General features: G+C 36.7%; 1 protein-coding gene across 1 annotated transcript; it reads left to right on the plus strand.

Annotated features, from left to right (window-relative positions):
* The first annotated feature begins 16,080 nt into the window (after positions 1 to 16,080).
* Positions 16,081 to 19,716, plus strand: LOC104446387 (SNF2 domain-containing protein CLASSY 3). Its single transcript, XM_039313442.1, has 3 exons — positions 16,081 to 16,449; positions 17,878 to 18,168; positions 18,238 to 19,716. The coding sequence occupies exons 1-3, from the start codon at positions 16,081 to 16,083 to the stop codon at positions 19,714 to 19,716; spliced, it is 2,139 nt and encodes a 712-aa protein (XP_039169376.1).
* Positions 19,717 to 26,468: the final 6,752 nt, after the last annotated feature.

A 26,468-nucleotide genomic window follows, 5' to 3' on the forward strand; every position in this document is an offset into this window, starting at 1 on the left:
TCATTTATTTATAAATTTCGCTTTTATGCATGCTCTAATGGATTATCTCGCAGTTCTATTCCTTTATTTATTAATAGATTATAATGATGATCATCGATTTTTAGTTTAGTGAAAATTGTTGTTTTGACCAAGCTTTATCATGCTTCAATCGTGAGGTGAAAAATTTCTAAATATAAGCTTTGTCATTACTTTAAGGTAATCTTTGCTTTGCCATATAGAAAACAAAATTAGTAAGAATGCTATGATGTCACGCTCCTCATCAGCCTTGTGAAATGGTCCTACCAGATGCATTTCCTTTGTCATATTCAAATTTAGGAAGCCAAGGATCGGTCTCCATAAGTATAATTTAGGCAACAAAATCGAGTGACGAAAATAAGTCTGTTAAGTTTGATTAAAAGCTTCCTTAATGAGCAATTCAAAAAGGGCCAGGGGAGAATATAAAGTGGAGGGGGAAACGGTGGTTGGAACCAGTGAAAAGACAACCTTGTCCTACAACTTACGTTGCCCATTATATCCTCCGCAAGATCTGCAATTACATGGCGACGTGTCGATATGGGATCCCCCGAGAACAACCCCGTTTAGAATGTGAAATTATTGTAAGGAAATATGTATAGCAAACTGTAGACGTTTGTCATCTCTTCGATTGGAACGTGGTTACATGGAGAACAAACATGAAATTGGGAATTCTGCCAAAAAACTATAACTTTTCTATTAATGTTATGAAAAGTATGCTACTGATAATTGTGGATCACACTAAATCTAGCGATCTAAATACATTTTAGCACATAAATCATGTTCACTAAATGCATTTTTATTTCCTTCACTTGATTTTGAAGTAGCTTTTCTTCTTCGAAAAAATGAAAATGAAATTAGAATTTGTGATGTGATAAGTATGACATATTTCTTAAAAAAACGAAGCAATTTGCAGCCCAAATGTGAAGTTCTAGGACTTTTGCTTTTAATGAAAAATATTTGAGCTTTAATATATATTAAAGAGACGCGAAAATTATATTATTTTAGCAAATTTACTATTCGATTTTATAGATTGCCATTAACTTAGGACGTGTTGCCAGCAGGGGCCTATCATTACTTTAGTGTTATAATTTCTTTTTTGGATATTATAACTCAAAAAGATTTCCGGAAAATAAACATAAATTTTAGAAAAATGGAAAAAGAAAATCCCAAAATGTATATAATCAAAATACTCAAAAATGAAGCAAAGAAGAGGAGGGCAACGGCCGTCGCCTGCAGATGACTCTCACCAAGACCGGTAAACATCGGCCGCTACTGTGGTGGGGCGAGGGTTCACCTAACCAACCGGCTAACGAGGGCTGCCTGATCGCCGTCCAGCCCCGAGGGCGGCCGAGGTGGTCATCGGCCACCACCAGCCCTTTGCCTTCCCTATTTCTCCTGTTTAATTTTTTTTTTATCCTTTTGTTTTCACTCCATTTCTTCCTTTCTTTTTGTTTCTTTTTCAATTTTCAATGTTTTATCTTAAGGTTCGTGTCTGACAACTGACGATGGTAATAATGAGTCATCTCAGCTGCATATAGCAATTAACGGTCTCATAGGGGTAGTTGTTTTGAGGGTCCTCGCTGTACATTTTAAAGTTTAGGATATGTGTTTTATAAAAGATGTGAAGTCAGATTTGCTTCAGAGGTTTGGCCTTAAATATAAAAAAAGAGTACGATTTTTTTATGGGATAAAAACACAAAGTCTGAAAATTGTGGCGGTTGGAGGCGCCTTAGTTCTAAACATTTTTTTTTTCCTTCCGTGCGATTCAGCTCGAACACTTGGTTTTGCTTGACTTTTTAGTCATTCCATTAGAACTTAAATGCACGAAAAGAATAGATTTAATAGAGATCCTAAGATGCGAAAGTATTTGAATTTTATGACTTAGCTGCACGCAAATAAATTTTAGGATTAATTGCTCAATCGACACAACTTTTAGGAGTCCTGTAGTCATTATCCCCTAATTCTATCAATATAAGTCATCTGATTAAGTCAATTCATTGTAAGTATATCGACAAGTCAACCGATAATGATTAGGAAAATAGAATAGGCATAATAAAGTTGAGGGACAAACTCATGACCTGTGTCATGTTCGACAAACTGTTGTAAAAAAGTCCTAAGTTGTCAAATAATGAGTTCACACTGCATTTACAGCATATTTCTAACAATTTCCACCTTATTATTTTCATGGTCAAATTTCTAGTTATTTTTTCACTATTGGTAATGACATAATTCACTGAACATTGAATAAATACATCTTTACGTTTCCGTATGTAAAATCGAGCAATTTGGATTTCCATTTACTTTTTGTGGGTAGAATATGAAGATATTTTGTCATAAAAATTTATGATTAGGAAAAGGGAAAAAATCCAAGAAATTATTACGGTTCCTCGACGGAAATGTTCCTGCAAGGTTGAGTTCTATTGATATGTCGTTAGGCCCTCATTAGCAGATTTTCAAATGGTTTCTTTTTATGGTTGTCATGCTTTGCTCTTTTTCACCAAACCTAACATTATATCACAAGTTTGCTAGTTTTAGTATAACAAAATATATATACATCTTCAACAAAGTAGAATTGAGTACTAAAGAATATAAGGACTCTTAAGTATGACAAATTGGGTTTCTCAACCCACATTTGCTCTTTTAGATCTACTATGTGCTGATACTCGTGATGTATTTACCAAGTACTCGGTTAATTAATATATCTCATCCGTATTTTCGACCAAAAAAAAGTATGACAAATAACCAAAAAAAAAAAAAAATGGAGCAATTCAGTCCAAATATGAAGTCTAAGGACTTTGCACCTTTAAAGAAAAAGAGCTCCATTCGTTTTGCGGAAAATAACTTTTAGAAAAATGTTTCTGGATTTTTCGATGTTTGTCTTACGGAAAATGAACTACTTGTGGAAAACATTTTCCACCGAAGAAAAAAAAGTCTTCTAAAGGAGGGGAACATATCTTTCACTTTTCAAGTTGGGGAAAACATTTTCCCTACTCACTCACTCTTATCTCATACATTATTGGCCCCTCCTCTTTCTTTTTTCTTTTTTAAAAATTTGAATTTTTAATTATTTTTCTTTTCTTTTTTCCGTTATTTGTTCCACCTTCTTCTTCGGCCGGTCGTTGGCCATTGCTACGGCTAGCAACCAGCCAAAAAAGAAGAAGATAAAAATAAAGAAAAGAAAAATAATGAAAAATTGATTTTTAAAATAAAAAATTATTAAAATTGATCTTAAAAATAAAATAATAATAAATTATCAAAAAAATGCATAGAGAAAAACATTTTCCATATCAGACACATTTTTTTTTTCATTTTCAGGTTTTAATTAAACATTGGAAAATAATTATATTTTCTTGAAAATGTTTTATTGGAAAATATTTTCCAAAAGCGCCACATTTTCCACAAAACGAACATAAATGTATTAAAAGCACACTGAAAATTATATTATTTTAGCAAATCTACCCTTTTTATTAACGTTTCATGACTTGCCATTAACTTCTAATGTGCTGGGCGGTGTTATTTTTCAACATTTGATATTATGACTCAACAAATTTCCTGAAAATAAACATAAATTTTCAGAAAATTGAAAAAAAAAAATCATATAATTGAAAAGAAGAAGAAGCAAAGTTGAATTAAAGAATCAATGTTTTTATTACCTATTAAAATTCATGTTTCAACTTTTTTTCTTCGAAGGCAATAAATTTTTATGGATTCTTATTTTTTTTTATTGCAAAATTTTATGAGACTAACATATCAAACCCTTAGTTGTGGTATCATGTAAATACAAGCCATGCACTAAATGGCGTTACTCCTAGTACATACAATTTTGGGAGATATGAGAATATATATATATATATATATATATATATATATATATATATATATTTGGTGTGATTTGCACATCGTCTTAGAATTAGTTGTATTTATTTAGTTTAACATGAATATCGAAATGGTTGGACTCATATAGATTTAGTATTCAGTAGTATTAGGCTTTGCATTATAACTTGCCAACTTTCTCTACTCTTTTGTTCTTTTGTTCTCCAAAACAAAAAAAAAAGAACATAAATTCATTCGGTAATTTTAACTAGTATTTTTTATTTTATTTCCTAGAATAAAAAAGTAGTCGGAGAATAGATTTTAAACAGAAATAAGAAATAGAAAAAAAGTAACTTCTTATTTCCGAGAGCAATTTTACAAATAAGTCATTTTCTTTCTTTCTTTTTTCTTTTCTTCTTCTCTCTTGCCGCCCATCACCTGCCACCAGTCAGTGACTGTAGGCCACCACCTCCTAGAGAAGGAGCAAGAAGAAGAAGTAGAGGAAAACAAGAAAAATATAAAAAAAATATTAGAAATTTAAAAAAAAAAATCTAAGTTACAAAAAAATTTGTAGGTTGTACCAAACACATTTCTATTCCAAAAATATAAATTTTATGTAGTTCTCAAATGCGTTCTTTTACCTAGAAATTATTCTAGAGAATAGATAAAGAAAAGGACTATTTATGAAAATAAATTATGTTTAAGAATAGAAGTATTATCGAATGCAAATTTAGTTTCTTTATGTGAAATAGGATTAATATCAATGGTACACCGCTGATCTAAATATAAAGTTTTAAAAGCGGCCTCATCCACCATTAATAAAAGTCAGCACATTTGAGGGCATTTCGGATTGCAATCGGAAATATTCTTGGAAACACTAAAATTTGAATTGATATTTTTTTCAAAGAATATTAGAAATTCCTATATTATTTTGGCCGTAGAAATTAAATTATCATGGAAAAGAAAATGAGGAGAATGATTGTGACCCTGTAGGACTACCATGACCTTTTATTAGATTTTCCTCTGCAAGTAATATTCAATTGATTATATTAATTTACATTGAGAATTTTTTCCATCGGACAAATGACCTGTGAAGTACGATAGGAAAATAACATATGCTAGATGTATTAATGAATTCGATGGTTTGTGGAAATCCTTTGGATCAATACTTAGCATTGTTACCACCGACCAAGGTGGCGTGGCTGGTAGGGCCTTGGACCTCCCCGGTGGAGGCCAAGGTTCGAATCCCCTGCATGCAGGGAGGCAGGCTTAACTACTACAGGTGACTTACGCGTGACGTCGGGGTGGTGGTTTCCCCGCTAGCGTCGCCGGGGGGTTTACGGCGCACTGCCGGTGCAAGCTGGTTCCTCTTGTCCCAAAAAAAAAAAAAAAATACTTAGCATTGTTACATTTGATATATAATAAGAAAAGCATGCAAGTTTGACATCACGATTTATAATTTTTGGCTGGAAATGTTACTCCTTAACTTTTTCTGCTTTGAATATTTACTAGATACGCCTAATAACAATGTTCAAAATTGTATTGTTGAATTATTGTTGGTTATTCCATGGATAGAGATCATTAACAATCTGGCGGCTGGATTTTAATTTTCTCATATAGTTAAGTAATCATCTGGGATGTATCTTGCCATGTTTGCGGAGTAAATCAATTATAACAAACCCTGCCCATTATACTATTTCCGGTTTTTAGAATGTATCATATATAAAATAGGAAGTGTATCCATACCAATAATAATGAGAATAATCAATATTAGGCCATCCACGATTTTAAAGACCCAACTTTAACTTCTTTAACATCAAGTATCTTCTCCGAAGATGTTCTTGAGGACCAATATTAGGCTATCCACGATTTTAAAGACCCAGCTTTAACTTCTTTAACATCAAATATCTTCTCCGAAGATGTTCTTGGGGTATACATCCAAATGAGTATGAACTATATATAGAAACCATTGGATTCAACGATTCATCTAGTGGTGGATATACATCTAGGCCATAAACCGTTCCGCGGTTGGTGGCAATGACGGGTTTTGCATACTTCCGTGGGGCAATGCCATCATAAAAAACAAAATCTTTCAAGACATGGAATAAAGGATATGAGAGCATACTGCAATTTCTGCAAGTAATTTAGTCTTGATTTTCTCATTCTTGATTGAGACTTGGGAGACATTCACGGTTAAGGATGTTGCAAATAACATTGGATGACAATCGATTTATTTATGTCAACGCAATTTTATCACATGGTACATGGTCATTAATCACATTTCTTGGCTACTTTTACGACTTTTGTCGCGTGAACTTAACCAAGGGTACATGCTTTCAGTTCAAATAATAGAAAAAATGTTTTGCTATAATTAAATGACAAGTTTGCCCCAAATTCGTTCGAGTAGTGTTCTTCTTTGTTGATCTTTTTTTTGTCCAAGATCTCTTTGGGACAATTTCGTTCTTCGTCCTTAGTTTTGTTCTTCATTTGAGTCCTCTGCTTCATCCGAAGGAAAAAAACTTGCAAGATATCGACATTGCCATAGACGAAGCTGCAATCTATGAAGGCAAGGTCGTTCAAACCCCAACTAAGCAGCTTTGTAGATTGCTTCCCAAATATCGGTTTCTGGATGTGCACGCAGCATACTCGGTTCAGCACTTAGTTTTCACCTCCAAAAGGATCAAAAGAAAGGCCAACTTGAACTTCAGCATCCTGCAGATGTCAATTGTTGAGACAGGTCCAAGCGTTGCTTGCTGTCTTGTAAATTATTGTTTTTCCCTCTTTAATTTCATCCAGCAGAAGCAGTAATATTTACTCACTTGTGATTTTGTTAAAACTCAAAAAGAGGAGATTGAAAGAGCTCTTCAGGAGCTGTGCATTGCGAAAGTTTCAGAACATCAACAAGAGACCCCACCATGTCCTCTGCCTTTTTTTCTCAAGTGGACATGAAGTTTGGTGATAAGAGTGTTGAACATGTCGATATGGACAACGGACCAATTCACTTGGTGTAGGTAGCATCAAGCTGAGCAAGATCGTGTTCATTCAGCAGAGACGACTCATAGAGCCGTCATTTTCACTTTCCCAATGTTTTTTTTTTTTTTTTGGAACAGCACTTTCCCAATGTTGATATGTATATATATAGCAGCATGACAATTTGTACCACTATTGTAGCTAGATCTCTGAATAATAGCAGTTGAGCACAAATTAGAAGAGTCTTCAATGAGAATACCTCGTGCACAGCTTTTGTAAAGGTAATTAGAAAAAAAATTCTTTCATTTGAAAGGAATTTTTTTTTTTAAAGTGAGATGCTTTTCGTACCTTGTCTTCTCAACTCGGCAAATTCGTGCTAAATTCAGGAACCCTTGCGAATCGGTTCTAGAAATTGAGTTTCAATTAGAGGAAAGCTCACTTGTGGCCCCCTCATAAAAACGCTTTTCATCTTCTTCTGTCGAAAGCTGGTCGTTCAAAGTTGGGCCTTTTCCTCTTGGAAATGTGAAATTATTGTGTACTTGGATAAGGTCTTGAAATTAAAAATGACTACGCTCTCGAGTTGTCAGACAGAACAGCTTTATCATGGTTCATGGCAAGGCGTACGGCTTTCGAAAAGCGCTGTCGTATCTAGTTCAATTAATCATTTACGTTCAAAGTCAGTTGATGTGTATTCAAGCTCGACGTGGAATCCTTTTATAACTCGGCTCAATTTCTTTGTAACTTTGCGCTCGAGTACTAGCAATAGCTTTTATTAGTTAGAATACAATTTGATGGAGTGTGATGGTCTCCTCTAATGCAATGTTGAAGTTTAGATTCACTGTTGTATTCAGCAGTATATAGCATTGTAACAAAACCAGCTTAGAAACTCGGAAATATGGAAGATTTAAAAACTTCCCACCAACTCTCACATTTTGTACAATCAATATAATGACAAAATATAGACACATAAAAAATGAAAAAATTACCAAAACAGTCATAAACTTATTACAATTGTGCAAATTTAATCATAAACTTTTTTTTGGCTAATTCAGTTCTTAATTTTTTGCATTTGTGTTAATTCAGTCAATTCGTTCAATTTTAGCTAGCTGGCATTGACGTGGACGTAGGTCGGCGCTGGCCATCCGGCCGCCATTGACGTAATAATTTTTATTATTTTTTCCTTTTTTGTCTTTTTTGTTTTTTCTTTCCTCCTTCCTTTTTAGAGCCTCGGGTCGGCGAGGACAATCTTGCTGACCACTGAGGAGGCTCACTCTTGCCAGTGCCTCAGCCACCCTGTAAAATTTTAAATAGTCATTTCCCTACCAGTACATAACCTCTCGGAAAAAGAAACCAGCTTTCCATTTGAGAGAAGGAAGATTTGGCAAGTATGACCACAGAAATTGGAGGTAAAAATTAATCGCCACACCAAGTCCTCCGTGTGCACATCCGGAAACCCATACACGGGAAGCAAACTATGAAACTACTTCGTCGGCTTAGAACGACGCTTTGAATGATCTCCACCTTCGTAAATTGCAGCTTCGTCGATGGCAATGTCGATGATCTGCAAATTTTTTCCTTCAAACGAAGCAGAGGACTCGAACGAAGAACAAAAATTGGGGCAATATGTAGATGAAGAAGAGGACTCGGACAAGAACGAAACCGGCACGAAGAGATCTCACACAAACGAAAGATCGATAAGAAGACCACAGCTTGAACAAAGAAGGTGAACAAGTTCGGGGCAAACCTATGATTCGGGGCTCAATGTTCAATTCAAGGCAAAGTGCAAAAACAACAACGTTTTACACACATGGAGTTCATCACTTAAGTCATTTACCATGTAGGAGAGAGAAATTTTTAAAATAAGTAATGTCAGTATTTTCCGTTAACTAATTTAGAAGGAGTTAATGGAGGAGAGACCTGATTATAGAAATTTGATAAGTTTTAGAATTTGATTGTATTTTTTGCAATTTATAGGACTCAATTGCACTTTCTTGATACGTTTTAGGACTTTTGATACTCTTATCCATAACCCAAATTGAGAGTGAAATATTAATCTAAATATAAGCGGAATTCACAAAACTTTTGCTGCACACCTTGATCCAAAAAGCTCGATCTTCCCTACTCTCCTCAACCCAATCAATATGCAAACACAAAGTAACAAACACCTTTTCTTCTTTTAGAAAAATATTACGACCTTAGAATTGTTAAATCCCAAATGAAGATAAACGTGCTTGCTTATGTAATAACATCATAATGATATGTTTACCTTGCGTTTGCTAAAAAAGATGTGAAGTTTTCTTTTGCCAATAATTGATATTAGCATCGCATGCTCTCTCTCACATAAATATGTCGCTAAATGCTTTTAGAGTTTCTCTCCATCCTATGTCGGACCAATAGCGATTAATATATGCAAGACCGATGAGTTTATTTGATGTTGGAAATCCTCTAATTCACAAAGATGGTACTTAGAAAACAAATTGACAATCTACGGCTTTTAGCTGCATATAGTAACCTTGAAGTTGAGTACGTGGCTTTCAACATTTTATTGGTGTATCCAATAACAACATTGAATATTGATCATCGAGTTATCTCAGCAATTTCAATCAAGTAAAAGTATCAACAAAATGAGGTTTGACACATCGATTTTCTATAAAAGTCAAGTAAAGATCAAAGGATATGCATTGACACATTAGTGGATTACAGAATTCCTACCTAACCTACCATTTATCATATTTCTTTGTATGGGAATAAATCCAATGCAGAATATGCAAGTGTATCCACCAATAATGGGACTAGCCAATTTTTTTTCCTATTTATACAGCTCTCATCTTGTGATGCTCCAAGCTTCAATATTTAATTCCTGTTGGGCCACAATTTCACCACTCTCTTCATATATGACTATCTCTTTTGATAATTGATGAAGTTTTCCAGTCAACCACCGTAGTCTTTTCCATGAGAAACCATTGATGCATCTAAATAACAATCCATTTGCTTCGTCAAAGATCATGGCCCGCATATGGAAAACACTCTTGATTTCGATAGGAGATGCATCGTCAAATGCTTTAACCTCGAAAGTCGGATCAATGATTTACCAAAATAATCTATTTTCAATGTTGGCTTTGTTAAAGGTATGGTTTTCCAAAAAGTGACAAATTTTCAACTTAAATTATTTTTATCTCAATCCAACTAAATATTGTTCCTACGTGCGATTTGGATGATTGGTCTAACTTTTCATCACTCGCAAATTGCAGATTGTGGTGTCTCACTCTAGGTGGACTTAGTGTTTAAGAGTTGAACTGAGATACAATCAACCGGAAAGAAGTTTTGAAGTATAATCGAGGGCACCGTAGTTGGCGACTCTCCACCTTGGCTCCTTACCATGCCCGTGGCCAATTCTCCTCCAAATCGCCTTCCGTTGAAGGCGAGTGAAGTATGTGCAGATTCTACGTTGTCCCAATGGAACTTCGATTTGCAAAGCGAACTCCTTCAATGGATAGATGGGGGAAGAGAACATAGGATCTATTTCAGGGTGAAATTCACTTGCAATTATTACGTGTAAAGTTGTATAAGAGCTTGATATAGCGAGTAAGCTTCCCTTGATTTTTGCGTTACTTTGAAGTAAATTTTTATTACACGGAACATCCATCTACTTTCTTGTATTATGTGCAAATCTTCGATTAGTGTTGTTCCAACATTTTCTAAGTCGCTAATGAAATATGTGACCTGAATCTGCAGCAATTATCCTATTAATACTGCGACAGTAGCAAAATCTTGAAGCAATAGCGATCTTGGCACATGTTTTCTTTCATATTGTTTTCCAATCAACAAAATCCGATGTGAATTCTCTCCTAATTATGTTGCTCAGAAGTCCCATCTGTACTTTTGATTAATTCAAACTAGAAGGAACTTAAATAATATGTGACATAATTTTTCTAGTTTTAGTAAATGTTGGTTTACAATATAAGAAAACCCCTCTATTATTCATGTATATCAATTGGAAACTAGACCGCAAGTTCAAATGGACGTACAATGCAAATATCAAGTACATGCAACGATTTTTCATTTGAACTCAGCAATATACTCGAACACAAATAATGATATGCACGATATCGTTCATCATTTATATTATATAACACAAAAGAGTCCACATTTTAGTTGCATAAAACATAATATATTGTTTAAATTAGCCCTATAGAACAAGTGAAATATTTGCAGAGATAAAAACATCCATTTTTACCTCGTATACTATGTACTAATTCCATTTACATGTCGAATATGTCGAATTACCATGTAGTGATTTCTCGAAATCTTAAGGCTGGTAGTCAAATTTCCTTTAAATCTAAATATACATCAATGAATAAATGTGCAACACCCTTTTGGACTGGACCATTCTGATAGACCTACCATTTATACAATTGCTATTATGGAAATATGTATTAAATGCAAATGTGCAAGTTTATCCACAATAATAATGAGTATGGCCAATATATTTGCCTATTTATACAATCCTTCATCTTTTATGGCACCATGCTTCTTTACTCTTGTTAATTAGCCTCCCCAATCAGCCCCCACATTACAAGGTTATTATGCATAAAAAAGGACCAGAATACAAGCAATTGTTACAAGCGTGTACGATTATTTTTAATTTTCCGAAATTACGAACATCATAAATATTATCTTCACGAAATTGATTTCTTTTAGCTCCTAGAATCCTACCCACGCTTTCCTCAGATGAATAAGAAGTGCGAGATTCAACAATTATATATATAGCCTCATCAGCAAATTTGAAGAGCCCAAAATGAATAACAAAAAAGAGAAAAGAGCTTATTACTTGTGCTGTAAAAATCAACCCACATAAATTTATGTCCGCGACCGTACACGAAAAGGCAAAATCTTTAAAAACTTCGCATTAAGAACTATTGATTTCATGCAAGAAAAAAAATGTAATTAAATGAGAACTACAGACGTATACTCATCCATTCACTATCACCGAATTCGGATATTTCTCCTATTACTTGCCCCATTGATAGGTGGAAAAGGTCGGTTTATTTATTTTGTTTAAGCTGTTGACTTGCTCGATGGAGAGCTGTACAAGCCACAATTGCGAATCATAATGTCCACACGACATTACAATCTATTTGATTGTCTCTTTCCATTCACCTTCCTATCAAGTTCCCCATTAGCAAATGGAAAGCCGAAAAAAAAAAGAAAAAAGCATGTCATGAGAGTTCCCACATAAATTTAAAAATATAAATATAAATATAAATATAGGAAGCGTCGACTGCGAGTCGAGAATAAAAGGCTGCAAAAAATCGATTTGGTTTCAAGCCAACTCCAGCCATCTTAATTTGAATGTCTGACTTCACTGCCATCCTTTTTTCCTTTTTGGTCTTAGGCAAGGTACATTTCTAGGGCGCATGTTAATGTTGCTGTCCGAATGCCTCATCCGCTATCCCTGAGACCATCTGTGATCTGACAAGGCTCAGGCGCAGAAATGGAAATTGGATGAAGAACATGTGAAGCTTCATGTCGTGAAATATAGCTGTTCCTATCCTGCAACTAGGAGTAGCTTTCCATTTTGCATTTCATAAATGTCCCTGCACTGTTAATATATTAATTGCATCTAAAATAAATCAAAATCATCCACAAATGATTTAGGTTTGTTAGTTATAACTTAACATAATTGCATTATTGTACTAATATTTAAATACTATTTAATTATGAGATGGTATCCTACTATAATCATAAGCGATATTATTTTTCGTAATTAAAATATAGCTATATTATTATACCCAAGTAACGTTATTATAATTAGTTAATATCACGTATTAAACATTAATTGTTATATCTTTTTGTTCATGATTTTTAAAAACATGATGATAAAAGACATTGGGCTTTGACTATCTATCATCAATTTTTTTTTATGAGAATTCTTTGCTATTCCTGCCTATTCTCTACGGTGTAAGGGCAGACCAAACGAGAGTATGGTCTTGAAATAAAATTTCATTTTGCAAACCAAACTAAATAATAATTATTACTTTATTGCTTCGCTCCTTTCCTTTCCACTAAAGAACCGTACAATATCAGTGGGGGCCTACCAACTACGACGATGAATAAGATCTCCGTGCATGCATGACCCCTATTGAAAAAGATTACTACAAAGTGCTATATCAATAGAACTTCTAAAATAATTTCCCAAATACAAGTCTTATGCCACAGCATTAGCTTCCGAAAAATGACTTGAACTTACCTGTATTTATAGAAGTAATCTTAAATTAATTTTAATGCTAAGCAACCCCTTATAGTATAGTTTTTTTTTTTTTTTTTTTTGCTTTTCATACGGTCTAGTTTCTATACTAGAAGATGATACTAATTATAAAAATGGGTCATGTACGGTTTTTCCCCCTCTCCAAGCTAAGAAACTATCTTTCCTAAAGAGTTATATACGAAATTTTAGCATACATAATTAATACACAAGTGGAGTGAACTCTTATAGTTCAAAACAACAACGATTATTTCTAATTATTTTCAATAACACTAATGTTGAGCAATTTTGTTTAACTGTTTAGTTCGCCAAACTACAAGAGAAGAAGGAAGATTGCCTTGTATATATTTTGTTTATGTATATCGCTATTTAATCAAGACAATAACGAGAGATGGTCGGACAAATTGAAGTCCATGTAAGTAAACGAACTTGTTCTACGACTTTATACAGAGTAATATAAAGTAATTTGCATTATAGCACGATATGCTAAATTAAGAGACACTTTGCCTTAAAACGAGATCATTGCCCTTGTGGATATAGCCTGCGAATCGAACCAAAAGCGAATGGTAACCCAAAGACCATTTTCCTTATTCTTATTTATTTTTGCTTCCAAAATTAACCATCAATACAACATCAACATGCATGTGATCTGCATCATACATGATGCATTTCAACAACTGAGGAGATTATCAATGCCCTGACTGAGAAAAAAAAATTAACTTGTACATTTGATAAATTCCCAGGATCTCTTGCTTTTTATTTGTTTGCAGCAAAAGAAAATATTTTGTAGCCCAAAATGGAAAGACTTGGTCTGAAACAAGCTTTAATATTCTCTCCCCTGTTTCTTTGACTTTGAACCTCTCTTCCATGCGAAGCCAACCAGTGCCTGTTCTATCTGAGTACATTCCCTCTCCTCTGTCTCTTGCAGTTCTTTCATTTTCTCTCGTTTTCTCTCTTTCTCTCTCGTTTGCATCAACGTAGCTCCTCTCTCCATTTTTCTTGCTCTCCGAGTATGTTGTCCTTATTTGTCAAAAACATGGCTTCTGGCCTTCCTGTAGCATCAAGGACCAGAGCCCGTATAAGGAAAGAAGACTCCTTTGCCGAACGTTTCTCCAAGGCGGAGCCTGGAAGACAGAAGGGCGAATCTTCGGGGCCAAAGCGCAGAGGCAGACTTCGAAAAAGAGTCTCGCCTGGAAGACAGAAGAGCGAATCTTCGGGGCAAAAGCGCAGAGGCAGACCTCGAAAAAGAGTCTCTTCTATTTCGGGTGCTTTGGGAGGCCGAGGCGGAGGTAGTGCCGGTGATGACAGCCATGAGGTCGTTGTTATTACAGACGGTGAAGACGGCAGTGACAAAACTATTTCCGTGAGTGGAAGTGGTGAGGAGGAAGAAGAGTCCGGCGATTACAGACCTCAGACAGCACGGAGGTTTGAGCCTAACCGGGTTTTTCATAAATGTAGAAAAACTGCTGTTGTTGCTGACGGTAGGATTGACTCTGATGAAGAGGACAGCACAGACTTTGAGTCTGACGAGAGTGTAGGTGGCCGTGAAAATGGGAGGTTTAGGGGTGACAAGTTCTTGTCTAATGCCTGTTCTGATGATGACTTGCTGTGCTCCGATAAGGAGAAAGCTTTGGGCGAACAGGGTGAGGGAAATGACAGAAGTTTCAAATCAAAGAATAATTATTTTTTTGGTCGGTCAAAGAATGATGATTATGCGCCAAATGTGTCCCGGAAGAGGACTCCATCAGTGACTGATGATGGTCGTGAGACCTATGTTAGCTTAGATTATTTGTCCTCTTCATCCACGAGATCAACTGAGGCTGACAACACCAGCGATGAGGATTTCATCGCAAATGTGCAAGAAAGCTTGAGCGCAGATGGAGAAACTTCTTCGGGCACGGAAGAGTACGTGTCTGGCACTGAGTGTGAGGATATTCTTGAGATAAGGAAGAAGATAAAAAACGAGGACGAGTTGAGTAGTTTATACAGGGCAAGGGAAACTACTAGGGAGCTTGATAGTGAGTTGATTGACAATGCAGAAAAGAAAGAGGATGAGGAACGTAGAGTTTCGTGGGTCAATGAATGGTTGCAGGATGATGTGGAGGAGGAAAAAGAGGAAGAAGCGATTAATGTTGAGCATGATATTGAGTGCATGGGTAATCCAGTGATTGACGATGTGAGAAGGAAAGAGAACGTGGAATTTAGAGTGTTGTGGGTCAATGAATGGTTGCTGGAGGAGTTGAAAGGGGAAGAAGCGAATAATGCTGAACAATTAAATGCAGAAATCGACTGTCCTTCCAATGATGAGAACGGGAGAGTGCAGGAGAAAAGACATGGGAAGCATGTACAGTCAGACTTTGATTCTGTCATTAGATACGCGACTTCCTCTAAAGTAGAAGGTCGAAAGGAGAGGAATTCGGGCATGTCCTGTAGCATCCAACAACTGCAAAAGAAAAGGAAATATGAGGATTGTAGCAGCGAGAAAGCATTTGTGAACAAAAATGCTGAGCAAGAGCAAGTGTCGGCTTCAAATGGTACTATGGAGGAAGAGAGAAAGGTAATTAAGTTGCTTGGGGAGCAAGCCACAGGAATAAGAAGCGGTGCTGAACCCGTGATGCAACTGAGGACAGCCAGTGAAACCTTGAGCAAGCCATGCAAGGTAGCCAGCACAAATGCTGCGAATAGTTCTATAGGCCACCATTGCAAAAGTAACAAGAAGGCTGTGAGGAATGATTGTAGGGGCAACTGGGAATCCAGAACTAGGAGAGAGAGAGAGCTTGTGAATCAAGGGAAAATACGTTATCCAAACTCGCCGATTGCATATGGGGGAAGGATGAGATTCTTCAAGACAATATACAGAAGGAAAGTGAGAAGGAGAAACAGTTTGCAGGTGACTGTGCCGTGGAAGAAGAGAGAAATGAAAGCACAGAGGGTTCGAGACTTTTGGCACAACAGCCAGCAACATCAAAAGAGACTGCTCAAATAATATGTACGAGCTGAAGAAAGTCGGTCAAATCATGACTAAGTCAGATGAAGAGGGTGTGGGGGTGCATCAGGAAAAAGTGAGAGAAGATTGTAGGAGCACCAGCGACTATCACATTCGCTGGGAGAGATCCGGTAGTTCGAAAGAACTCAAATATTTCAAACGTCCTGCTCAGAAATTCAGAGATAACAAAGATGATGCTGGTCGGAAGGAAGTTGTGTGGGAGACAGCAAGTAGGATAGAGCCACGGGTGGAAGTGCCTCCGCTTCCTGTGAAGTTCTTCTGGGGTGATGAGGAACCAGAACCGGCACCAAAATCTGAAGCAGAGAAGGAGATGGACAAGATGTGGAGCCAGATGGAATTTTATCTTAGAGCTGGTGAAATTGGTTCTTCTGGACCCCTGGTAAGTTTCATGACACCGGCTAGCAACCTAAAGGCACATCAAAGATGAGTGGGTTTTCTTAAAAAACAGACCGAATATAGATTTAATCTTATCTGCTGAGTACTGACCTGTCCTGAATTTTCTGTGTATATTCAAATATGTTGTTAAGGTACCAATGCGAATTAATTGTCATAGAAGTGAATTGGTTGTTTAAGCACATGTACATTACTTTGTTTATACGGGAATATGGTCCTTTGAAGTGACCTTGTCAAAATAAGTTCGAGCTAATGATTGAGTGAGAAGTACTACATCTAAGCTCACCTCAAAATGAACAGAGATGTCTGTATAAGACAATTGACAATTTTTTTCGATTTCGGTTGTGCTGTGATCTGCCCATCATGAGTTCCATACCTGATTGCTAACTATTGAAGTGATTGATCCTTTTGTTCAGATTTTTTTTTTCATCACTCTTATGACTAAAAATGTGTAGCATAAGGTCACAGCTCCGCATATAGGAACTTTCTTGCTGTGTTTGCAAATGTCAAAGTGTGGCTTGATTGAATTAATTCTCTTTGGCCTAAGAGAGTTTTATAGATTACTGATCATGGGATTTCATCCTTTAAATTAGAAAATAACAACCTCTCTATGTCTCGCAACTCCCAGATTCTCATCTCTTGCTTTTGCAGAGTTAAAATGTGTGAGCTGTGTTTATTTCTGCCTTCCTTTTCCATTGTTGATGTTGATGTGCATATCATCCGAATCATATTTGAGGATGCTCTTCATTTGATGATTATTGCATTCTTCCTCGGTCTATGGAAAATACAGTAATACCCTTTCATATTAAGCCATATGAACTTGACGTCATTTGCTTGTGCTGTATTGTATCGTCTCTTTTTGAGCCATATAAATTCAAAGATGTTGCTGTGGAAACTTTTCAAGAAGAGAACTTATGAGAAGCAAAACACAGGAAGAGGATGAGAAACAGAAGAAGCCATGAGAAAGATTCTTATTTACTTGATAGTTGATCCTCAATGCACACATGGTTTGAATATCTGAGACTATCAAACTCAGTAGCTAAGAAAGTTGAATGATTATGTGACCAATTCGAACTAAATGATCAATCTGAAGCGGTCCGTAATCTCGCATAATTTGTTTCCAGCTGTCTTAGCTCGATCCCATTTACTTTTTATGAATCTACTCCTATTATTGTCATATTTATTGCTGTTGTATTGCTGTTCTGCATCGACATTGCCATTTTCTTAGTTTGGAAATAATTTCCAGTTACGCTGCTAGAGCATAAACAAAAATATATTTTTCTTGCAATTACAACTGGTCCTTTTTCTAGGGCAAATAGCTATAGGAAAGTAGTAAATAAGACTGACAGCATAATTTCATAGAGATTTCTTGCGTTTTTAGTTGTTCTAAAAGTGTTATTGTGATTCTCTTCAGGAGGAAACTGAAACTAGTCAAGCCACCCTTTGTCCAGGAGGAAAGCATGAGCTCATTTGCGATGAGGAAATTGGTTTAATTTGCCTCTTCTGTGATCAGATAGTGCTTGAGATAAAATATGTCTTGCCACCATTTCTACCATCTTTTGTAAGTTCTGTTGGTTTACCAAGTACTGTGGCTTTTACTGTTATATCCATTCTCAAAACACCATCCACACTTCACAGTTGGCTTAGTTATGTTATCGACTCTCACTTCCCTGGATTAACTGTTTCTGTCACTGCCATCCTCAATGTATGTCTATGCTCTAGAATCTTCGAAAACCACTGTTTCCTTATTTTTTTTTTGCCTTTTATTCTGTAGGAAAAATTCTCCATTGAAACGTCAGGCACAAAAATACCACTCAACAGAGGGAATGTGTCTTTGTCTGAAGAGGATTGTCTTCAGCCTTCTGGAGATGACTCTGACAAACTCTCTCATCAGAACGGCTCTGTTTTGGATCTCATCCCCTGCGACAGCAGTAAAATGTATCCGCACCAGCTGGAGGGATTTGAGTTTATGTGGAAGAACATAGCAGGGTCTACTGACCTAAAAGACTTGTCCAACTCTGAGCCTAACGACGTTGGTGGGTGCATCATATCTCACGCTCCAGGCACAGGAAAGACTTGCATGACCATACTTTTTCTGCACACGTATCTCAGACTCTTCCCCAATTCCCGGCCTGTGGTTATTGCTCCTGCAAGCTTGCTTCTCACTTGGGAAGAAGAGTTCAAGAAGTGGAACAAGAAATGGGACACCAGCATTTTATTCCACAACTTGAATAATCCGGAGTTCTCCGGGGCAGAAAATCCAGAAGCTGTGAGAATGGTGGAGGCAAATAGCCACCTCAAGCGATGTAGCGATGTGATGCGGGTGATCAAGGTCTATTCCTGGAGTAAGAACAGCAGCATACTAGGCATCAGTTACAATCTGTATGAGAAGCTTGCAGTACACAATAGGAAAGGCACAAAGGATCCAGTGAAGAAGGCAAAGATTGAAAAGAAAGATGAAGAGATGAGAAAGATTCTTCTTGATTTGCTGGGTGTAGTGGTTCTTGACGAAGGGCACACGCCGCGAAACCAGAGGAGCAGCATTTGGAAGCTTCTGCTAAAACTTCGGACTGAGAAGAGGATCATCCTCTCGGGCACCCCTTTCCAGAATAACTTTCTAGAGCTCTATAACACATTGTGCTTAGTGAGACCCACAATGGCCAACGAACTACCCCTGAGTCTCAAGAAATTCTGCCAGACAACACAATGGAAAAGAGCTAAAACAGATGATATCAATTCCCTTGTTCAGCCACATGACAAAGTGGCTGATGATGCAATTGTGAATCTCCGGTCTATCATGGCTCCGTTTGTTCACGTTCACAAAGGGAGCATTCTTAAAGAGAATCTTCCTGGTATAAAAGAGTGCATAGTGGTGTTAAACCCAGGGGATAGGCAGAAGAAGATAGTCGAGAACATTCAAAGATCTCAATGCACGTTTGAGTATGAGTTCAAGCTGTCTTTGGCCTGCATCCACCCTTCTCTGATCCTAAGCTGCAATGCATATGCGAATGAAAAACCTCTCATCTGTCATGAGCGTCAGAAGCTTGAAGATCTGAAGACTCACACAGATGCTGGGATAAAGACGAGGTTCCTAGTGGAGTTAATCCGGCTCAGCGAAGCACTCGGTGAGAAGGTTCTGGTTTTCAGCCAATACAAAGAGCCATTGTCCTTCATCAGTGACCAACTGAGATTGACTTTCCAGTGGTCCTCCCAGGAAAAGAGCTTCTACACATGCATGGGAGCCTCAATCTGAGGGAACGCCAACGTTTGATTGGAAAATTCAACAACCCACAGAGCCAAGCAAGAGTAATGTTAGCTTCAACTAAGGCTTGCTCTGAGGGCATAAGTCTAGTCGGAGCATCAAGAGTTGTCTTGCTTGATGTGGTTTGGAATCCTTCGGTTGAGAGGCAAGCAATCAGCCGTGCCTTCAGAATTGGCCAGGAGAAGGTAGTCTATACCTACCATCTGATCATGAAAGGAACCTCGGAATGTAACAAGTTCAGCCAACAGATGGAGAAAGAGAGATTGTCTAAGCTGTTTTTCTCCCCAGCTGACAAGGAAATTGGTGATGGAACAATGTCCAGTCTGGTTGCTGAAGACAGAATTTTGGAGGAGATGACTTCCAGCAAAAACTTAAAGGATATGTTTGATCAGATACTTTACCAGCCAAAGGATTCCAATGCATTTGATAATTTTGACTCTGATGCCACCCCATGACTGGTCTTGTGAGCATGAGCAGCAGCTTGATCTGAAGTTGATTCTTGTTTGAGTGTAAATTTTGATTTAGTTTTCTGGTCTTTTCTGGCATTATCATGGTCTTATCATGGTCTTTGGACTTGGACCATGATAATGCCAGAAAAGACCGGAAAACTAAATCAAAGTTTTCTGGTCTTTTCTAATTTTCCACAATGTTGTTCGATTCAGGATTGAATGACCCAGATCATAGTTTGTATGGAGCAGCAGATTCTGGAGTATATTTCTAGTTTTCCTCATGATTTCTCCTTCTCTACAAAAGCTTGGCACAGCTTTGTCTGTTTATATTTTTTTCAGGAAAAAGCATGGCCTGAAGAGAGGCTGAGCCAAGAGATATGTTCACCCGCAGCACTCAGTACTATCTCAGTAATCTCTTCTTATTGAATAAACTTAAGAAACTCCTTTATTTGATATCCCAAGTGAATTTTAACTCAAATGAACCTCAATGAATATTGAACTCAAACACGCTTAATTGTGAGTGTTGAATTTTTTATTTTCAGCATTATTTCCACTTGTTCCCACTAAGTCTCTTCTCTCAACTCCTTGCCATTTGCTCTGGGCCAACCGGCATAGAGACCTGTTCGATGTCCACCCAGTTTACTACAACCTTTGCCAGCCACATAGACTAAAACCCTTGTGGCATTTGGAAACCTTTGCCTCTTGGCTCTCGTTCTCTGAACTCCACATCTGGCTCTTCAGTGGTGGAATGCTGGTCTCGTTCTTGTTGACCCACAAGCCGACGAGGCACTCCATTTGAACTGTGTGTTACATTTGGTTTCTGTACTCATCATTGATTGCTGAGGTATTGGAGTGAGGTGATTTTGGAAGGTGCTCCATCTATAGAATTGAGGTCATTCGTTTTTAAAGGGATGAAATTGGTGATATCTTGGATCCCTATAGGAGCTTCAAGGCAGTCTCTGAGGTGGCTGAATGGCCTTCCAAGGAGGAAGTTCGAGAGATTTTGACAAGTGGAGTTTTGGAAAGAAGGTAAAAAAAGGTCTCTCCTTTTAGAGTTGAAGGTGTGTTGGTGCAAACGACTAATGTAAGGTTTGGCCCTTGTATTTCAGGTGAAGTTCTTGAACTATCTTATTAGATCAATGCTGTCCTTTAAGGTGGACTGTCATTCTTGTTTTGTGTCCAGTGAAATGAAGCTGAATCGGTGACCAAGAACAGTGCAGTGGAATTGAAGTACTAGCAATTAGCAAGGAGTACCCAATAAAGCTGTTTATGTATATTATATTAGTTAATTAAGATAGAATAATATTCAGCCTGTTTGGGCATGTAAGAACATCATATATTTCCAAGAGCACTGAGGCCAAAATTATCATGATAGAGTTTATGGGGATAGTCTTTGCATTCTCTTTCCTTCTGGCTCAATGCTGCTGTCCAATGTATGTTGGAGAACTTATTTCAGAGAGACAGCTTTGTTTGCTTCAGTGAAATTGTTGAGAGAGAAACAATAATTGCAAATATTCTGTAGTTATGGTTTGTGCTTTATTTCCATGCAGTGGAGACGCTGACGGTGAGAAGGATGATGGAAAACATGGATGCGGTTGCTCTTGAAAACGCTGATGAAGTTTCCAGTGCATTATATCCTGTCCCTGTGCTAGGGAGAAGTTCCAAAACGACAAAGTTCGATCTGGTTTTGATGATATAACGGATGGTTTGAGGGAGCTTGATATGGATAATTATGATGAAGAAGATGAAGGTATTTTCCTTTCTGTTAGTACTTGGTTCTCCTTTTCTTTTAATGAGTTTCTTAGTTCATCCAAAGGAAGTTGGATGGCTATTTCCTACTTGGATATCGGAAAAGTGGCATCAGAATGGATTACATGGAAATGCCCCATCTAATACACAAGACTCGTTTAAATGACATGTCACTCTCTTCCTCTTAATATCACAGACAGGAGCCAGCCAAACTCACCTGAACGAGAAATGGATGTATCGTGAGACTTAGTAGTGTTAGAAATTCAAACATGGTCTGCATTTGCTTTCCAAGCCAACTTCAAGAGCAAAGAAGGAAGGCGTTCCCTGTCAAAGCCCTTTTGAGTCGATCAAACTCAAAATTCTATTCCCCACTTATCATGCTTTATAAAGCTAATGGATGCTGCCAGATGTGCTTGCTAATAGGCAATTAAAACACGTCGCTTGATTCAAGAATGCAACCGCAGAAAACTATAGAAGCAGAAACGAGATAACCGCGCTTCAGCATTCCACTGCTTTAGGCAAGCCTATTTTGACTTGCTAGCCACAGAGATAAAACTGTGTTTAGGAATACTTGAAGGAAAACATGCTCATTTTTATGCCAATTCATCTTATTGTTCCTGTCCCTTTTAAGATTTCAATTTGACTTTACAGGAATATCTAATCTATCACGAAACATAATATGCAATTCCACAATGAGGAATTATAGCTCCAGGAAAGGATGCTTGCGTAGCAACAAGATCATTAGCACAAGTGAGGCCTTCTCCATTCATTATCATTATTGAAGAGTGACATAGGCATATGATATGATTACGTCGGAGGAATATATCTTTTCAATGGAATAATATTGATTAAAATTTTGACATTGCTCGATTTAAATTATCAATATAAGCTCAATATTAAGATTTTTTTTTAAACGTCGAAATTAGAAACGTTAATTTGTTTCCAATGTTCTTTGAAATTTACCTTCATCTTTTGGATAGATGAAATAACCATGAGATATAATGTTTGAAATCCATTTATGACTTTCCGTGTCTATATATCTTGTTCTATTGTTATTATAAATAATGTGTTTCAAAGTTGACCGATATGGTTGTGTCTTCTTGTCAAGGGTAATATTTATTGGAGAGTAATGCTTCCATTCATATAAGAGTTGCTTCTTTTCATATTGACATTCAATAAAACTAAATTTTTTAATATATATTGAATAAACAGTCATTATATATGGAAAACATAATTTCTACATGCAACACTTATGGTTACCTAACAGTGAATTATATAGACAAATTTATTTCGCCGCATCTATTTCTTTGCTTGCTCTTCTATTGTTAATTCTCTCATATTGAGACATATCGGGCAATATGAGTGCTAAATGAATGAGTTTAATTGTCTTTGGAGATCTTTCCAATCAATGGTAAGTGCAACTACTTTAATTTATAATAGGAAAGGGATGTGAGCATCATATGTCTAACTATAACATTCAGCAGTAAATAGTAGTTTATCTATATACTATAAGATTTTAGTAGACACATGCAATAGGTATTTTCAATATCATGAAATTGCCATTAGTGTTTCCATTCATCACAACCATCAACAATCTAACAGTCCAGATTTTTATTTTCTCAAATAGTTAAGAAAATCACAAGAGGGTGTACATGAGTGCGCCTCTAGAGAAAACCAATTCTACCAAATCTTGCCATTTAGAATATTTCTTATTATGGGAATGTATAAAATGCAAATAGTGGAACTCAATCCACAGCAATGATGAGCATGAATAAATATTTAACTATTTATTTGTGCAAGTCTATCCACAATAATAATGATCATGACCAAATATTTACCTATTTATAAAGCCTTTCATCTTTTGGTGCTCCATGCCTAAGCCAACTGAATTTCTTTCTTCTTCCTTGCTAGTCCTTCAAGCATTTCAAAGCAAGACCCTGTGATGCCTTCAAAACAAAGTATCGGGCATCATATCTCGCTCGCATTTTTGAAGACCTCTTTTGCTCGCATACAATAATCAACCTTGCACGTAAACAAGTATTGGATCCATAAAAAAAAAAAAAATACTTTGTTCTTTGTAAACCGTGTCAAAATATTTATGCTAGATGAATGAGTGTAACCGTTATTAGAGATCTTTCCGATCAATGGTAACAACAACTACTTTAATTATTATAGGAAAGAGATGTGGACTTGATATAACTTTTAACACTAAATAGTGGTTTCTTGATGTGACTGGCAGCTAATGGTTAAGGGTTTTTCTTTGGTAAGATTTCAAGACCTCCAAGAAATCAAGAGTTTGCAATTTGTAATTTATCATCAAGCTGAGTAGCCTTAGTTGTGGGCCGAGAAGATCAACTGTGATGTTATGTGTCGTTGCTGGTGTCGCTAATGTCTTTTTCCTTTTCTTTTTATTTAGTTATTGCATGGAAACAATGTAAAGGATTTGGTTAATGTGTTTAGATGGTGCAATGAATTTATCGTTCCACTGCAGCAAATCATTAACTATGTAAAAATGTGTTTCTTTTGACCTTAATGAATGGAATTTTTCAGATTTGCATTTGTTGCCCCCCGTTCATTATTTGCAGCTTGACTCTTAAAAGCAATGCGATATTCAATCTTGCAAGCTTGCTAGATTCATTGAGTGGCCAGATTGTGGCTAGGTGCGTTAGAGCTTTCATGGCCAAATTATGGATAGGTTATGCTTTTAGCCCTCCACAACTCGGTGAATCCTGCAAGCTTGTAATTGGTGCATTTCTCTTAACCAGGTTATACTTTTAGACTTGGCCATTTCTCTTGGTCAATTGAGATTACACTCATCTCAGACATTCATGTTACTAGCAACTCCAAAACCAAGGTTACATTCATCACCTTCCCCCAATTCACTGATTACATTTGCACCTTGCACAAAAACTTCAAACAAGTCCCTACAACAGTAAACTGAATTGCCTACTAGCACCATTTAGGGCCTCCTATTGACCTTTGACATTGTCAACACAATCGACGCTCCCATCAATGCTAATTATGACTCTCACATGAATCTTCTCCCTAGCTTGCACTCTCGCGATTTCCATTTCCATCTGTAAGCTTTAGTCCAAGTTATTAATCCCCGCTGCCTTGAGCTCATCTTTCTTGTCCAGTATTCGCCTTTGCAGAATGGCCATTCTTTCCTCATTTCTTTCCAGATTTCCTCCACAAACTTCACCTTCTCCTTCAACACTTCATCATCATTCGTCAATTGGAGGTCAACCCAATTAAAGAAGCCCACAACCATCAAATTTCAAAACGAGCCTCAACTTTGGCAATCCAAATTGATAGCGAACATTGAAGTTTCATCACTGATCAATCCAAATTGATACTCTCAGCGCAGCTGCTGAACATAGATCTTGCCCAATTAAAAAAAAAAATCGAAAATAATATCGAACCCAATCGACTCAGTTGCTTTCAACAAATTGAGACCTCATATCCCTCCAAAATGAACAGCGGTAGAACCTCCTCGTGGGATTCTTTGATGTTCACCAAGTGTGCAGCCCAGCACGCGTCTGATGCTTGCGGGGGATGTTTTCTTCCCTAAAAGGTGAACCTTTCGAAGCCTGTCGCCACTATTGCTGCTTCCCATCGACAACATTGCCTGTTGATTTGCTCAAGAACCCTAATTTCTTTTTGGCCCCCAAATCAAGAACTCTCAAGAGCCCTAATTTTCTGCCCCAAATTCTAACGACCACGTCTCTCTCCTTTGTCGAACCAATGTCGTATCAAGCCCCCAATTTGCACGTCAGCAACATCCACGAGTGCACGGTCCACGTAGGATGCCATGTCATCTTTTTTCACGGTAAGAATGAACGACAACTCGACGGATGTCTATATTGGGTAAATTTCGTTTTTTTTTTTTTGGTAAGTTTTTTTATTATTAGTTTTTTTTTTCTTTTACAATGGAATACTTGAAAGCAGGCGCCAGCATTGGTCAAAGTCACCATTTTTTTTTTTCATTAAAAGAAAATCCGAACATTTGCTTTATTGTATCTAATTTTTTTGGGTTGGGCTGAAAGATAAAATTATCTATACAATCCACTTTTATATATCATATACATATGGTTAATATCACGAAAGATCTTAAATTGATATATTTGTGACAAATTGATCAAACATTAATTTTTTACAAATAAAAATCACAAATTAGTATATAAATGACAAATTGAGCATTCATTAATTTTCCTTAAATTTTATCAATAAACTTCTAAGTTTAATATCCCTTACCAAAAAAAAAACTTCTAAGTTGAATAACAAGTTGTAGTTGACAAATGTATCAATTTGATATTTTACCTTTCTTTTGTTACAAGTGACCTATCACTCTCAAAACATAACCCATTTATTAAAAGTTATAGGGAATTTTTATGGGATTCATTGAAAGCGTGAGAACAAAAACCAAAAAGAAAAGAGTTGGTTAACTTAATATTGTGAATTTTTATAGAGATCATGCACGTTTGTAGTGTTGTTTGACCGGAATCATTTAAATAATCGTTGTGATACCATCATCAAAATAAACTT

The sequence above is a fragment of the Eucalyptus grandis genome, chromosome 5 (assembly GCF_016545825.1).
Source record: "Eucalyptus grandis isolate ANBG69807.140 chromosome 5, ASM1654582v1, whole genome shotgun sequence".
NCBI lineage: Eukaryota > Viridiplantae > Streptophyta > Magnoliopsida > Myrtales > Myrtaceae > Eucalyptus > Eucalyptus grandis.